This window comes from Alosa alosa, chromosome 19 (assembly GCF_017589495.1).
Source record: "Alosa alosa isolate M-15738 ecotype Scorff River chromosome 19, AALO_Geno_1.1, whole genome shotgun sequence".
Taxonomy (NCBI): Eukaryota; Metazoa; Chordata; class Actinopteri; order Clupeiformes; family Clupeidae; genus Alosa; species Alosa alosa.
In genome coordinates, this window is record NC_063207.1 from 319,810 (window position 1) to 335,978 (window position 16,169).

The 16,169-nt window shown below is 41.4% G+C and overlaps 1 protein-coding gene across 1 annotated transcript in view; it reads left to right on the forward strand.

Annotated features, from left to right (window-relative positions):
• efr3a (EFR3 homolog A (S. cerevisiae)) overlaps nt 1-16,169 on the forward strand; it is a 79,568-nt gene that overhangs the window by 11,775 nt on the left and 51,624 nt on the right. Inside the window, exons 3-4 of the mRNA XM_048228209.1 lie at nt 4,316-4,392; nt 12,273-12,400. Coding sequence (XP_048084166.1) covers nt 4,316-4,392; nt 12,273-12,400 — 205 coding nt within the window. The remainder of the gene's footprint in view (nt 1-4,315; nt 4,393-12,272; nt 12,401-16,169) is intronic.

A 16,169-nucleotide genomic window follows, 5' to 3' on the forward strand; every position in this document is an offset into this window, starting at 1 on the left:
AGTCGCAGTCACGTCGCAAACCAGTATAATTACTGTGCTGTTCTGTTCTGATGATGTGTGTGTGTGTGTGTGTGTGTGTAAGTATAAGTATATATTACTGTGCTGTTCTGTTCTGATGATTGTGTGTGTGTGTGTGTGTAAGTATAAGTATATATTACTGTGCTGTTCTGTTCTGATGATGTGTGTGTGTGTGTGTGTGTAAGTATATATTACTGTGCTGTTCAGTTCTGATGATGTGTGTGTGTGTAAATATATATTACTGTGCTGTGCTGTTCTGATGATGTGTGTGTGTGTGTGTGTGTAAGTAAGTATAAGTATAGTATAGTATATATGCTCTTTTGATCCCGTGAGGGAAATTTGGTCTCTGCATTAATCCCAATCTGTGAATTAGTGAAACACACTCAGCACAGTGAGGTGAAGCACACACTAATCCCGGCGCAGTGAGCTGCCTGCTACAACAGCGGCGCACGGGGAGCAGTGAGGGGTTAGGTGCCTTGCTCAAGGGTACTTCAGCCGTGCCTACTGGTCGGGGTTTGAACCGGCAGCGCTAACCAGTAGGCCACAGCTGCCCCATAATAACCAGTAGGCCACGGCTGCCCCATAATATATCAGTTGCAAACAGCCGAGACCACTATTTTGTAAAATAAATGTTCTATGACTGAAATATATTGACCAGGGGGCGGGAATCGAACCCGGGTCACCGGCGTACGGTGCAGGTGCCCCAGCCAGTTGCGCCATAGCTGGGGCCTAGTTATTTTTTTTTAATTGTTTGACAGCCATATAAAAAGTTAAGATTAAACTAAATGCAGCGGTGGTTGGGACAGACTTCTGGGGGAGAGAAGAGGAATGAAGCAGGGGATGAGGATATTGACAGAGAAATAGATAGATAGAGAACTGCCATGAGAACTTCTAGCTGGCTACTCAAAATAAACTAGCAATCTATTCAGTTGGCATATTTGTGTATGATCTTTGTGAATTACAGAAATACCTACTTCGAGCTACCAGGCAACCTTTCCACAAGGATAAATTGATTTTGTTTTTGTGTGGTGTTTTGAGATGGTCTTGGTGGACATGGTTTATTGATGGAGATTCGATTTCTCCATTTCTTTGCACAAAACTCTCCAAAAAGTGCCATTTAATGGTTTATTTTTCAAATAAAATTCCCACATAACCCCACTAGGGCTGGGACAACGCGTCAACGTAATCGATGACGTTGGCGCAAAATATGCACGTCGATTCGTCATATATTTTTTTATATAACACCTTCAGTGTTTCCCATACATTGACTAATCTGTGGCTGGGAGCCACGAGATCAAAACCGGCCGTCACACGTTTATGTTGTAGTCCTACTATTTAAATTAAAGATAAGATAAAATCCTTTCATTGAGCTGCGCTTTTTACACACGCAGCCTTTCCTTGCCCCCTCTCTTGCCCCCGTTGTACTATTTAAATTAAAGATAAGATAAAATCCTTTCATTGAGCTGCGCTTTTACACACGCAGCCTTTCCTTGCCTTGTCCCTCTCTCGTGAATCTAGCTCGCTGCAATATTCACGATTGTTGAAGGATTGTTGTTGCCACATAGAAGCATTGCATAGAACACTGCGGGCTAAATTGCTATTAAATCCGTTTAGCATCGTGACCATGCTGTGCAAATTTGTTCAAAACTGTTGCATTAAAGTTAGGCTAACTCTGCTAAGGTCTTATCACAACATACATTGAGGAGATTAAACTAAGTTAGGTTATGCAATCAAGCAGTATCTCAAAGCTAACGTTAGAATACTGTTTGGATGTTGAGTTTAGCATGATTACTTACAGCTGCTTGTCAATTTCGTTACTCATGCAGGGCTCATTTTATTGACTCTGACACTGAATGTTTGCAAAATCCCGATGTAAGTAGAAAAGTGTTTTTCAAGACTCAAAAGTGTTTGTCCCAAGGAGAAGTACGAACCGTTATTTGAACTAACTACGTTATGAATTGCATCCACACATCAGCAGGGTTTTAACTGTGTTAGTTTTACAATTACAAGGGTACCCTCACAAACGTCTTAAAGTGACAGGCACTCAATTAGCCCTATACTACTGAACTTTATTGAATGCTACCTCTGACTAAGAATGCATTACTTTGCGCTTGTATAGTCTTTTATTTTAGAATTTTAAGAGCAATAAACATATATTCCAATGTTAAGGAATTCATGTTTTTTCATTCAGATATGTAAATCAACATGTATAAATTGCTATTAGTCAATTAATGGGGAGATAATCGATAATTGAATCGAATCGAAATCGAATCGGACCGAAAAAATGAATCGTTAGATTAATCGATGCATCGAAAAAATAATCGTTAGATTAATCGTTTAAAAAATAATCGTTTATCCCAGCCCTAAACTCCACATAACAAATCCCAATTTAGCCCCTGCCTGTGTGTTTGGGGGTCTTAGGTGAAGGAATCTCACTCACTGAAGTAAGCTGACACTGTACAGATAGGCACAGACACACACACACACACGCATGCATGCACACACACACACACACACAAGCATTCATGCATGCATGCACACAAGCACACACACACACACAAGCATTCATGCACGCATGCGCACACACACACACACACACACGCACCTGTAACTGCTAACCAGTCAGAAGCGGCTCATGGTGTGTGTGTGTGTGTGAGAGAAAGAGAGGAGATGAGGGGGTATCTGCGAGTTGCTCGCTCAGAAGCTGATGGAACGTTCAGACCAAATTCCACCAATAACAGATTTCAACTCACATGGGGTAAGATTGTGTGTGTGTGTGTGATGGCTCATTGTGTGTGATTTCAACTCACATGGGGTAAGATTGGGTGTGTGTGATTTCAACTCACATGGGGTAAGATTGTGTGTGTGTGTATGATGGCTCAGTCTGTGTTGTAGATATGTTGCACTGTGTGTGTTGTGTGTGTGTGTGTGTGTGTGTGTGTGTGTGTGCGTGTACTTGCATATTAGGGATGTGCTGTGTGTAACTGCATATGTATGTATGTGATGTAATAATATGTTTAGCTTGTGCGTGTGTGAGCGTATGAGTGTGTGTGTGTGTATGATGGCTCAGTGAGCGTGTGTGTGTGTGTGAGTGATGGCTCTGTGTGTTTATATGTGTGTTTGTGATGGCTCAGTGTGTGTGTGTGATGGCTCTGTGTGTGTGTGTGTGTGTGTGTGTGTGTGTGTGTATGTGTGTGTGTATATGATGGCTCAGTGTGTGTGTGTGTGTGATGGCTCAGTGTGTGTGTGTATGATGGCTCGGTGTGTGTGTGTGTATATGATGGCTCAGTGTGTGTGTGTATGTGTGTGTGTGTGTGATGGCTCAGTGTGTTTGTATGTGTGTGATGGCTCAGTGTGTGGGTGTGTGTGATGGCTCAGTGTGTGTGTGATGGCTCAGTGTGTGTGTGTGTGTGTGTATGTGATGGCTCAGTGTGTGTGTATGTGTGTGATTGCTCAGTGTGTGTGTGTGTGTGTGATGGCTCAGTATGTGTGTGTGTGATGGCTCAGTGTGTGTGTGTGTGTGTGATGGCTCAGTATGTGTGTTTGATGACTCAGTATGTGTGTGTGATGGCTCAGTATATATGTGTGTGTGTGTGTATGATGGCTCAGTGTGTGTGTGTGTAATGGCTCAGTGTGTATGATGGCTCAGTGCTGAAACTTTGATACGGTGCTGCTCTCAGATTTCCTCTCCTTAAATATTTAAAAGTCATCTGACTTCAGCAGCTACACATTATCTCTCTCTCTCACACACACACACACACACACTCTCTCTCTCTGTTTTTATCTCTCTCTCTGATGGTCCCAAAGTCAATGTCCTATCGCACTAACCTCATACTCTCCATAGCAATGATATGGGATAGTCATACCAGCTAGCCAGCTAGCTACCCAAAGATATGAGATATATAGACGACAGCTAGCCAGCTAGCTACCCAAATATATAGATAGACACTTTATTGATCTCCAAGGGGAAATTCAAGATTATGTTCATCTGTGAAGAAGTGTTAGGGTTGGGTTAGCTCTTTTGTTTATCTGTGAAGAAGTGTTAGGTTTGAGTTAGCTCTTCTGTTCATCTGAAGTGTTAGGGTTGAGTTAGCTCTGCTGTTCATTTGTGTAGAAGTGTTAGAGTTGTGTCAGCTCTCCTGTTCAGCTGTTTTTCTTGGTGCAGTGAGGTGCCTTGTGAGTGGAGCTCACAGATGTGTGATGATGGTCCATACATAATAACTGATGTTGTCTCTGTATGTGCATGTGTACTTGTGTGTGTGTGTCTGTGTGTGGGTGCATGTGTGTGTGTTAACAGGAGTCTGTGGGTGCTGTGGGCCTCTAAGGCCTCGCTACAAGCGACTCGTGGACAACATCTTCCCCGAGGACCCAAAGGTGAGAGACCCCTAAGAGTGAGTGAGTGCGCGTATGTGTGAGTGTGTATATGTTTGTATGTAGGATGTCCTGGTCAAGGTGGATATGGAGAAGTTTAAAGGGGTCCTAGAATGCAAAAGCGAGTTTACTTTGGCATAGTTGAATAATGGTAGCTTGTGAGTAAAATGGACATAGAGAAAACCTTAGAATCAAAGTCTGAAATGTTGTGTGAGCCATATCTAATGTTAGCAAGCTAGCAAGGTAACTATGCTCGGCTGTTGTGAATGGACATGTCTTGTGAATCCAAACATCTCTATGGCTCTGTTCCAAACGGAAGACAGCTGTCTGCTGCCGCACTGCCTACATCACCACTATGTGGATACTGATTAAGTGTTAGTTAGTATAATTTGTATTTTAGTATATTTAGTATATTCTTTATCTTCTACTGTCCTTATTGCTTAGTTGTGTTTTTATATTATATATTTTTAATTACTTTTTCTGCTGTTAGTGAATGTGTGTGTGTTTTTATCTGTATGCTACTGGAGACCTTGAATTTCCCCTGGGGATCAATAAAGTATCTATCTATCTATCTATCTATCTATCTATCTAAATAGAGAGCTGTCTCACTAGACACGACTTTGGATCGAATGCATCTTTTAAGAATGATCTTTGGTTAACACTACGGTATGATGCAAAAGCCGGAATGTTAAACTAAACTAGCTTACGGGAGCTAGCAGGCTAACATTAAACTAAACTAGCTTACGGGAGCTAGCAGGCTAACGGTAGAAATGAGTTTGGCAGGCGGCACATACAGTATATCAGACCAGACGCTATCAATGGTTACAACCATAGACATAATATACATAGACGCCGCATTGGCTGCTGGAAACGAGAAATGCGGCCGCCATCTTGGACCGGTCATACTCCTCGTTGCGTTGCAGCAGAAGACACAAGATGCCAGTACTGTGCAGCATGTTCCTGCTCAAATCGACGAACCATCGCAAACAGGGCTCGGGGGATTTACTTTTCTCAAGTAAGATTTAACATTACCGTACTAATGGTTGTATTTTGTGAATAGAATATTACCAGAGAGTTGAGAAGGAGCAAGGATCTTTGATATTACTGTATGAGAATCGTAGCCAGCTAGCTAGGCTGTTTACTTGGTGTTCACCTGGCTATTAACTGAGACTTAATAAGTCATATTCCATAACACTGACTTAGATTACAACTGACACAAAAAGGCTATTGTAGAAATAAATCATACTAGATTTGGCTGGCGAATTTTACACAAGTGGCACAGACTGTAGCCTATATTATTGGGCAATCGCTAGCTGCTACTTGTAGCCTAAGCGTGTTGGTAGCTTCACTATTTTCTGAATAAAGTAACTTTTCAATAGCTTAACTTCTTTATTTATCAAGTGGCTTAGCCACACAAGCTACACTTTTCTTGTCATGTGTAATTGGCACAATTTAAAGTAGCTTCCTATGTAGAGAACTAGCCTACTGCTGTGTTTGTGTTAATAATACATTTGACTGGGTGGTAGTATTGTGTAGTGTTTTATTCATAGCAGAGTAACTGATAGTTTAGCTCACTACAATGTCTAAGTAGCTTGCCCAACACTGTATTATTCACATGTCATTTACCCTAACAAGAATAAGATGCCTCTCAAATTCCTTTATTCATTTTATTCATTTATTTATTTGATATCTCCCCAGAACAACTGCCTTGCTCAAGGAGACTGTGAATGAACTAAATAGTCTCCTCACATCCCTGGAACTGAGGAAGGTGCAGCTCTTCATTGCAGTATTGGAGGGCGTCTGCTACACTGTGACTGAATATTTGATTTATGAGCTCCACCTTCATCACCTGCATTCACCACTCTGTGTCCCATTTTCCCATCGTCTGGTTGACTCAGTCCTCTTTTAGGGAGTTTACCCAGTTTCACTATGTACTGCTATCTTATTTGCCCACCTGCTGTCTGAAGCACTTTTTTCTTAGCCAAAGTGTACCCAAGCAATTTTAGCAAGGTGGGAACATACAAAATTACATGCACCAGTTATCGAAATCATAGAACCAACTGCATGACAGTAACCTCTGTCTCACTGAGCCTGTGAAGACACTCCCCGATTCTTTACTGATTGCAATGAACGGGGCTGATCTTAGCAGTTTCTAAAATGTTTCTTAATTCTTATTTATTTAATCTCTTCATTGGGGCTGAAAGCTTTCTGTGAACTGTAAATAACAGATGCTGTTGATGAACCCATTGACACTGTACAAGGACAAGTCACCTTTTGTCTTGAATTGATGAAGTTACACTTACTATGCCAAACCAATGTCTGTTTTTAAGGATCAGAAACAAACCTACAAACTTGCACTTTACAATATTTATGGAACTTGTCTAACAAATGCTGTTGATATTGAACCCAGTTACTCCATTTCCTTTACTTATGCCACACCAATGTCTGTTCATCAAACTTTATTTTTGATGGCACTGAACTGAAAAATGTTAATGGATTTTTCTGTCAATTTAACCCATTAAAACTTGTATCAAACCAGTTTCTGTCTATGCTGTCAAACATGGATTAGTTATGTTCCCAGTGTTTATATTGATGTCATCACTTTATAATATATCATATATGAGAATATTCTATTACTATTAAGCCCACTATGAATATTAAAATACACACAACCATGTTTCCTGTATACAGCTTTTCTACTGGAAGGTTTACAACTTATTCTGTCAATTTCCCCAAGTTTGTCACTAAACCACATAGGCCTACTTGGAATACCCCTCAGATGTCTGCATGGCACTGATCTCACTTAAATGTTTATAGAACCTTTCTGTGAATAATGCTGTTGATGGAACTTTTCTGTCAACTGTGAACTATATTTAACTCATTAAACTTGTATCAAACTAGTTTTGTCTATGCTGTCAAACATGGATTATGTTCCCAGTTTTGATATCGGACGTCAGGTCACTTTATATCATATATCAGAATATTCTATTACTGTTAAACCCACTATGAATATTAAAATACGCTAAATCATGTGTCCTGTATCATAGCTACATGTATGACCTTTGCAGCAAAAAAAACCGAGTGAGAATCTGTTCGGTATTCAGTGAGATATGATTAATTAAGTGGGCTGACAGCTCATCTCACAGGCCAAACAGATTACACTGAGTGGAGTGGATGACCGGTCCAAGATGGCGGCTCCAAATCTCGTCAGCGCTAGTAAGGATCAGCGGTCGATGCGGCGTCTATGTATATTATGTCTACGGTTACAACAATCAGATAGTACAGCATTTATTTCTCGATACAAATCTACAAATCAGCATTTATTTCTCGCTACAAATCTACAAATCTTATTCAAAATAATGTCACACACATCACATTTCAACAAATTCAGCAGCCATTACCGATATTATTCGGCATCTTTGTTTACTTTTTATAGCTGTTTCAGACGTTGCCGCAATGGATTATGGGTAGTAGGGAGCATGAAGTGTGCGTCGATGCTGCCTTCTAAAACAACCGTTATTCGGGTAATTTTAAGATATCTTCGATAAAAAAGAGTTTTTTTGGTTTTGAACTTGCACTTGCTGCCTCGTTCCCCAGTTAGATATCTTAAAAGGCAGCAGTTTTTACCGTTTTGAACAGAGCCTTTGACAACCTAAGACTAGCAGGGCATTCCAAATAAAACAGTCAAGCAATCAAGTTCCATAAGAGTTCCCTGTGAATGTTACACCCTGTGCAGTTGGTAGGAAGCAGGGAATTCAGCATAGGGCCCCTTGTGATCGGAATGCAACCTTAGCTAACATGCTAGTGGATCACCCATTGACACTGCATTATAAAGGCTCTCAAAGCACAACCTTAGCTAACATGCTAGTGGATCACCCATTGACACTGCATTATAAAGGCTCTCAAAGCGCAACCTTAGCTAACATGCTAGTGGATCACCCATTGACACTGCATTATAAAGGCTCTTAAAGCACAACCTTAGCTAACATGCTAGTGGATCACCCATTGACACTGCATTATAAAAGCTCTCAAAGCTAACATGCTAGTGGATCACCCATTGACACTGCATTATAAAGGCTCTCAAAGCGAAGTGCTGTCTATTGTTTCCAGACAGTTGGCAGACATCAGAAAAGTTACCATGGTTACCCTGGGATGGTTACACCCTCAGCTGTGCCCACACTTGTGTTTTTCATGTTTTTCAAGAATCAGAATTACGAGTTTGAATATCAAAATTTAGCAAGTAGCAAGATCTATGATGACGGACTTCCTCTAATGTCAGCTGTACTATGAAGCTAACTTTGTGTGCTAAAGCCATAGACAATAAAATAATATTTATTCTGTATCTTATAATATTACTGTTAATACACTGCATATACTGTATTTATATTATTTTACCACTCTTCTAATGTTACTGCTACTACACTGCATATATATGTTGTTCATACATTGTTCTGCATATCCATATCTTTACTGCTAATACATTGCACGTATTTAGGAGCCAAGCTGCGAGGCACGTATTTTGTTTGTAGTTTTTTAAAACATTAGTGTATTCCTGGATCTACATCCTTATGCATGCTTCCTGCCAGGACTTTTACAGGCTTTTCCCAAATCACGGAAGTAACGTTGACGCAGCGGTAGATAGCAGCAGAGAGTAGAAGCCATCAGGCAAGTGCTATTTAAATAAACTCCTGGTGTACTTACAAACTTTCCAATGTCTCGTTTTATGAGTACAGAATGTATTTGTACTACTGTAGAAGTTTTGTACCATTCAGGGCATTATTAGTGGGGTAATTTCCGAGATACTCTATCGGTTCCATAAGCGCCTGCACAAACCATTAGTTTCTGTATTCGCCTGATAGCGCTACTCGACCAATGTTCGACCAAGGGAAAACAGCTTCTAGGAGGGCTCGAGGTTAGTGATGGGCAAATGAAGCTTTGGTGAACCACTAAACCACAGCAGTGTGAAGCTAGCAACACTAGCTAATATGGCTGCCACATGTAGATATTTCAACATAAAAGTCCTTACCCAAACCAGTATATGTAACCAAAAATATTGGTTTGCTAAGGACTTTTATGTTGAAAATTGTATGTGTGGTGGCCATCTTTTTGCTTTTCAGCTAGTGTCGCTAGGTTCACACTGCTGTGGTTCAGTGGTTCACCAAAGCTTCATTTGCCCATCACTACTCGAGGTCATGGTACAAAGGACCCTAGGGTGAAATTACTGCGAACCATCACTTTAACTGTGCTCATATGTTTAGCCTGCGCTTCAGCCCTGCACTTTGCTCAGATGAGTAGTCAGAGAAAGAATGCTGCTCTGTCCTTCTCACGATTGCGTATTCAACAGCTCATTTTTTTGATATCCCGGGGGAGAAACCCTCGATTAAATAGACCTATGACTTGACACTTCTGGCCTGTAAAAAAGCAAGACAAGGAGTGGCGTGTGAGCATGTGAACGGATTGATATGCGTGTGTCTCACGCATTAGGTGCCCTGTTTATGCCTATCAATATCTTCATATAGCCAATCTATACAAAATATCAGAAAATGGTTTTGCATTAGGCGTAAAACCTAGCAGATAATAAGACTACCAAATTAATTTAACTGCATGTGTCTTTCTTTGCTCCGATTGGAATTAATGGAATTACTGCACAAAGTGGGAAAGGGAAAAAGTGTGAGATTTTGCCTAATTTGGTTTTACTAATTTTGAGTAGGCCTACACTATTCGCCAAAGGCCATCATCTCTGGCACCAGCTTGATAAAAAAGTAGGCTCTGATTTAGTCTAGTCTACTGAGTCTCTGATTTAGTCTAGCCTACTGAGTCTACTGTATGACTTCAACGAGGTGATCTTCAGTATCGTTCTGTGGGGTTCCCAACCTTTTTCATTACACGGACTGAACAACAGTTGTCATATTTCTGACGGACCGGTAGCAGGGACGTTGATAGTATTTTGTGAGAGGTGGTGCTGATCATATTACAGGGGTTCAGGGGTGTCTCCCCCGGGAAAATTCTGGCTGTTAAAGGTGCTCTAAGCCAGTGGTCCCCAACCACTGGGCCCGGTACCGGTCCGCGGGACATTCCTAACCGGGCCGTAGCCTACGACATGAGTTTAAAAAAAATGCATGCAAACTAAACTAAATTTAATTCGCAATAATGTCACGTTTTTACATGGCATAGGCCTATATGCAGTTGTTTGATTGCACGCATGTTTGCATTTTGCAAGGGTCTATTTTCTTACGTCTGTCTGTCCTGCCTTCAACACTTTTACATATTGCCTTCAGCGCTGCGTAGCCTCAGGTCAGCTCACTTCACTTGATCAGTTCTTGGCGAACAGTATGTCACACGAAGTTAGCTAAACTGCTAGAATGAGCAACAAAAAACAAGCATCTTTAGCAGGTCACTGGCCAGAGTGTTTGAGTTGAGAGAGCCGCCGCAGAGATTTCTTACAAAAAAAAGGGGCACATTTTAGTGATGAGGACTGGGTGTCAAAACTCGCTTACCTGTGTGACATATTCGGATTGCTTAATGACCTCAACCGGTCACTCCAGGGGAGAATGGCGACTGTCTTTAAACTGGCAGATAAAGTGGCTGCATTTAAAGCCAAGCTTGATTTGTGGGGACGACGAGTGGACGGGGTGTATTTGATATGTTCCAAACAGTAGTGGGGTTTTGGGAGAGACTGAGGCAGGGCCCTTTCTCTCCCAGCTGGTCTTGTGATCACCTTGTTGCGCTTTCAAATGAGTTTGAGCGTTACTTCCCATCCTCCAATGAGTGGGTCCGCAACCCATTTGTCAATATCCCAAATAGTCCTAACTTGTCAGCGCAGGAGGAAGAGCAGTTGATCGAAATTGCAAATGACGGTGGTCTTAAGAGTGTCTATAAGGAAACCTTTCTGGCGGGTTTTGGATCAATAACAAAGCAGAATATCGAGATAGCCGTAAAAGCTGAAGGCGTTGCTACCATTTCCCACCACGAGGCGGGTTTTCGGCAATGACTGCAACTAAGACCAAAAGTGCCAATCGACTGGACATTTCAAACACACTGAGGGTGTCACTGTCTTCCATCATTCCATAAGCAGGGCTCCCACTGATTATATTCGTAATGCACGTTTAGTTCCCATGTTTTGTTCCCATATTTTGTTAAGCATGTTCACACGAAGGCTATAGATGTAGCTTCAAGTTGTTCAATATTCATAGTTCATATTGTTCAATTTTCACTTCTTCAAGTTCACGTTTTTCACATGTTTAAGAGATTGTTACCTTCTAGTTCTTTTCAAGTAATGTGCATGCACAACACATATGGAACATGGAACCCCCCCCCCGCCGCCGGTCCGTGGAAAAAAAAATAGGAATCAAACCGGTCCATGGTACATAAAAGGTTGGGGTTACATAAAAGGGTCAGTCCCTCCCGTGCTGCTCCCTTGCAATTGAAACTCTCCTAAATCTCTTCTGTGATTTGCTGGAACAGTTTGTTATGTTTTTATGGGCTAGGTTTTCCCAGGTTATTATAGGGTTGTAATTGTTTTATTATCCAGCCTAGTTATAGGGTTCTAATCATAGGGTTGTAACTGTTTTATTATCCAGCCTAGTTATAGGGTTCTAATCATAGGGTTGTATCTGTTTTATTCTCCAGCCTAGTTATAGGGTTCTAATTATAGGGTTCTAATCATAGGGTTGTAACTGTTTTCAGCCTAATTATAGGGTTCTAATTATAGGGTTGTAACTGGACTTGTGAAATACCATCTGAGCAGTTCTTGGACTGACCAAAGTTGCAAACCTCCTGTGTCACAGAACAAGATAAAATGCTCCGTTCCTCCATTCTATGACCTCTTTAAGCTCATTCTATGACCCCTTTAAGCTCATTGCGGTGTGTGTGTGTGTGTGTAGGATGGCCTGGTCAAGGCCGATATGGAGAAGTTGACGTTCTATGCGGTGTCTGCCCCGGAGAAGCTGGACCGCATCGGAGCGTACCTGGCAGAGAGGCTGACACGAGACGTAATGCGCCACCGCTACGGGTGAGAGACACACACACACACACACACACAGACAAGAGACGTAATGCGCCACCACTACGGGTGAGTCACACACTATACACACACACACACACTATACACACTATAATTTCGTTTTAAAGTTCTTAAGATACTAAATACAAAATACATTTGATGCTGTTTAACTCGACTGTAAATGGTGCACTGTCACTTTAAGCCCATTGTGTCCACACTAATAATCTTTTTTACCAGCTCCATTCAAATATCGCCTATCGCTAGTCCACAAACTCTAACATTGCTAACTCCATTCAAATATAGCCTATGGCTATGTAACCTGCGTTGTGTTGAACCTGCGCGATTCAACCCTGCACACGCCCGCACTCGAACCCGCGAACAGCAGCACCTCGGATCGGGAGGCGAGCGCGCTAACAATTGAGCCAATAGCCCAGGCTACTGGCTCGCAGCCAGCAGCACTCTTGAGGCGTCGGGGAGTGAGGTTTACCAACGTTCCACAAGCACAGCTAAGCTAGCTGGCATCCGTTACAGCTAGTCCACAAACTCCATTCAAGTATAGCCTATGGCTAGTCCACAAACTCTAACATTGCTAACTCCATTCAAATATAGCCTATGGCTAGTCCACAAACTCTAACATTGTTTGTGCCACTTGTATAGCACAATATTAACAATGATAAGCATGATATTAAGTTGGTAAACAACCTTCATTCCTTTGGAAATAGAAGCATTTAATGACCTGATGCTAGCTAGACATTTTCTGTTTGTAATTAAAAGTGAATTATGCTAGCTAGCTGAGTGGAAAGCGTTTCAATAGGCATGTCATGTGCTTCATGTAATCAAATTATTGAGGACTTCAAGACTAACCAGTTCATATTGTTGTCCATTTTCCAAATCACAGTGAGTGCAGCCTACAGTATGTCAAAGTGCCCTGGGTCTGCCTGGCTATGGCTCTCACAGTTTAACTGGTCAGTAGTGGGAACCGGATAAATCCGCAATCTCCTCCAACCTCGTCTTTGTTGCCTTCATGATTTCCTTTTATATGTTTCTTATATTTAAAAGGAGAAATCAGTTATCATCAACAATGACAAGCCAGCTGGAACCTGCCACTCGTTTTTCCCCCTTGTGTGCTGTCAGACGCGTTCTCAGTTAAATGAAGCAGAAAGAAAAGCATTCAAGTTGGATCTTCATGGAGGGGACCAGAAAAGTGTGTGTGGAACAAATGAACTTTTCCACAATATTCAAATTATTTGAGACCCACCTGTACAATACATTGGGCTTGGAAAGAGATTTGGATGTCACCCCTGCACACACACCCATACACATGCATGCACGCACACATACACGCACACATGCGCATACACACACACATGCACAGCTGTATGTCGTGTGAAGTGTATGATCCTGGAGCATTAACCTGTATGTGTGTGTGTGTGTGTTTATAATAATAATAATATTTATTTATATAGCCATTTTCAAGCATTGAGCACAAAGTGCTTACAGACAAACATGAAGAGCATTTTTTCTATGCACAAAGTGCAACAAAAGTGCTTCACACACAAGACCCAAACAAACAAATAACAAAAATGCCTAACTGAGCGGTGTAATCGCCAGCGTACCCATGACGCGTGAAACATACAACATGTGAAACATATATGGACAACAAACAAACAAACAATCAAACAAAAAACAAATAAAAAATAAATAATTAAGACATTTTAAAAAGAAAACTTATGTTAACTTAGTAGTCCAGTTGGTTGCATCTAGTTAAGCGGCTGAATAGTCCAAGGGCAATAATGAAGGCGCACAGCTGTGTCCAACCCGGAGGATTTAATGTTTTCCTGGCAGTCTGGAGAGCATTGGAAGCAATGAACAGTCTGAAGTCGTAGGTGATCCTACAGATCAGCAACTCGGTGAACATTGACAGCGACCGTTTGTTGTTCAGTGAGATCACTGTCATCAGAGTTCTTCAAACTTGCTTCTAACGTTAACGTTACTCAATCGAGACTCCAGGCAGCAGAGCATGGCAGCTCGCAGGTCAATCCAGTGGTCGCGGCAGCGGCACATCTCTCACAGAGGTCCACCACAACCGTCCTGAGAAATCCCTTATGTGTGTGTGTGTGTGTGTGTATTAATGTGTGTGTCTGTGTTTGTGTGTGTGTATATAAATATATGTGTGTGTGTATTAATGTGTGTGTTTATGTGTGGGACTATATGTTTGTGTGTGTGTGTATATAAATATATATGTTTATGTGTGTGTGTGTGTATATACCTGTGTGTGTGTGTGTGTGTGTATACATATCTGTGTATGTGGGTGTGTGTGTGTATTAATGTGTGTGTCTATGTGTGTGTCTATATGTTTGTGTGTGTGTATATAAATATAAATGTTTGTGTGTATATATACCTGTGTGTGTGTGTGTGTGTATATACATATCTGTGTATGTGGGTGTGTGTGTGTATTAATGTGTGTGTCTATATGTTTGTGTGTGTGTATATAAATATAAATGTTTGTGTGTATATATACCTGTATGTGTGTTTGTGTGCAGGTACATGGTGATAGCGCTAGAGGCTCTGGATCAGCTGTTGATGGCGCGCGCGCGTGTGTGTGTGTGTGTGTGTGTGTGTGTGTGTGTGTGTGTGTGTGTGCGCGTGCTGGCGTGTGTGTGTGTGTGTGTGTGTGTGTGCAGGTACGTGGTGATAGCCATGGAGGCTCTGGATCAGTTGTTGATGGCGTGTCACTCCCAGAGCATCAAGCCGTTAGAGTAGAAGAAGTTTTGCACATGGTGGCCAAGCTGCACCAGTCCGCGAGAGCGGACACAGGTGCTGACAACTTCGGTAAGAGAGTGATGTGAAGAGTGTGAGTGTGAGTGTGAGTGTGTGTGTGTGTGTGTGTGTGTGTGTGTGTGTGTGTGTGTGTATATATGTGTGTGTGTGTATAGATGGAGTGTGTGTGTATGTGGTAATGCGTGTATATGTGTGTGCGTGTGTGTATGTGCGTGTATGTGTATATGTGTGTGTGTGTATATACATATCTGTGTATGTGGGTGTGTGTGTGTGTATATAAATATAAATGTTTGTGTATATATACCTGTGTGTGTGTGTGTATATAAATATATGTGTGTGTGTGTGTATATAAATATAAATGTTTGTGTATATATACCTGTGTGTGTGTGTGTATATACATATCTGTGTATGTGGGTGTGTGTGTGTGTATATAAATATAAATGTTTGTGTATATATACCTGTGTGTGTGTGTGTATATAAATATAAATGTTTGTGTATATATACCTGTGTGTGTGTGTGTATATGTGTGTGTGTGTATATAAATATATATGTTTATGTGTGTGTGTGTATTAATGTGTGTGTCTATATGTTTGTGTGTGTGTGTATTAATGTGTGTGTTTATGTGTGGACTATATGTTTGTGTGTGTGTGTATTAATGTGTGTGTCTATATGTTTGTGTGTGTGTGTATATGTGTGTGTGTGTGCAGGTACGCGGTGATAGCCATGGAGGCTCTGGATCAGTTGTTGATGGCGTGTCACTCCCAGAGCATCAAGCCGTTAAGTGGAGAGTTTCCTGCACATGGTGGCCAGCTGCTCGAAGTCACGCCGCCGAAAGTCGACCGCAGGTGCTGGGCACCAACCGTGTGTGTATGTGTGTATATATGTGTGTGTGTGTATTAATGTGTGTGTCTATATGTTTGTGTGTGTATATAAATATAAATGTTTGTGTATATATACCTGTGTGTGTGTGTATATACCTGTGTGTGTGTGTGTATAT